Source organism: Echinops telfairi, unplaced genomic scaffold, assembly GCF_000313985.2.
Source record: "Echinops telfairi isolate 266 unplaced genomic scaffold, ASM31398v2 ScPeMD7_443;HRSCAF=831, whole genome shotgun sequence".
Lineage (NCBI taxonomy): Eukaryota > Metazoa > Chordata > Mammalia > Afrosoricida > Tenrecidae > Echinops > Echinops telfairi.
The window spans coordinates 587467-588465 of record NW_022104341.1 but is presented as its reverse complement, the minus strand read 5'-3'; the positions used below and the strand labels follow the sequence as shown (position 1 = coordinate 588465).

General features: G+C 40.5%; 1 protein-coding gene across 1 annotated transcript in view; it reads right to left on the bottom strand.

Moving 5' to 3' along the window:
• Positions 1-752, bottom strand: part of TRIM33 (tripartite motif containing 33) — a 133253-nt gene extending 132501 nt beyond the window's left edge. Inside the window, exon 1 of the mRNA XM_004699512.2 lies at positions 726-752. Within this exon, the coding sequence (XP_004699569.1) occupies positions 726-752 (27 nt within the window). The remainder of the gene's footprint in view (positions 1-725) is intronic.
• Between the last annotated feature and the right edge of the window lie 247 nt (positions 753-999).

Sequence of the window (999 nt, the reverse complement as noted above, 5' to 3'; positions counted from 1 at the left end):
AAGTCCAGAATGGGTGGAAAAGACTCTAGAATTACCTTTTTGTCTTGTTGTTGATGTTTTAAATGTTTGACTATAGAATTACCCTTGACATAGTAGCTACTGAGTTTGGAATCTGCGTGGCTTGGCATTATTTAAGTGAGCAACAGCAGCTTTGAGCTCAGCGGGTGTGGAAAGCTTCACAGCAATCTGCTAGTTCAAAGAATTGATCTTTTCATCCATCTGAACAGGCTAGAAGATGATCTAATGGAACCAAACTTAACTGGAGATGACTCTAGGCTCTAATCATACGACGATCCAGGGAGAAGGTCGGATCAAAACAGTGACTTCCAAGGGGATCTGCTGGGCCAATTAAATTCAAAGCAGAGAGGTCACTCAGTAGGTTATAGCAACTGTCTTTTGGAATGCCGAAGAAGTCATCTAGATAAATTTTCTCAAAGGACACAGGACTATCAGCAGGGGGGTGGAGACCAGAAATTTACTTGGAGGATTTTTCCCCCCTATCAGGACAGGGACCTTCTCATTTTTCCTGGGTAGCAAGATGATAATTTCATTGCGAAACCTTACTCCACCCAACAACCCTGACATTGCTCCTTTTTGAACTGCTGACCTTAAGGTTAGCAGCCCAACGTGTAACCACTATTCCTCTGACTTTTAAGAGCCTTGGTTCGTTGATAAGCTGAACCTCAAAGTTGTAGAATGCCTTACTCTGCGTTTTGAGAACTCACCTGCAGAGGCTCAGCCTGGATAGACATGAAGTCGTTAGGTTGCTAATAAATTCAGCCAAGGAAAAATAGTTGGTTCAACCAAGATGGTATCTGTGGTGGTGATGAAAATTGGTGTATAAATAAGAAAGATGAAATAATGCAGACTTTTCTCTAAATTAACTTCAAAATAATAATGGGTGAAACGATGTACAAATGCGCTTTACACAACTGATGTGTGTATGGATTGGGATAACAGTTGTATGAGCCCCTAATAAAATGTTAAAAAAGAAAAAAA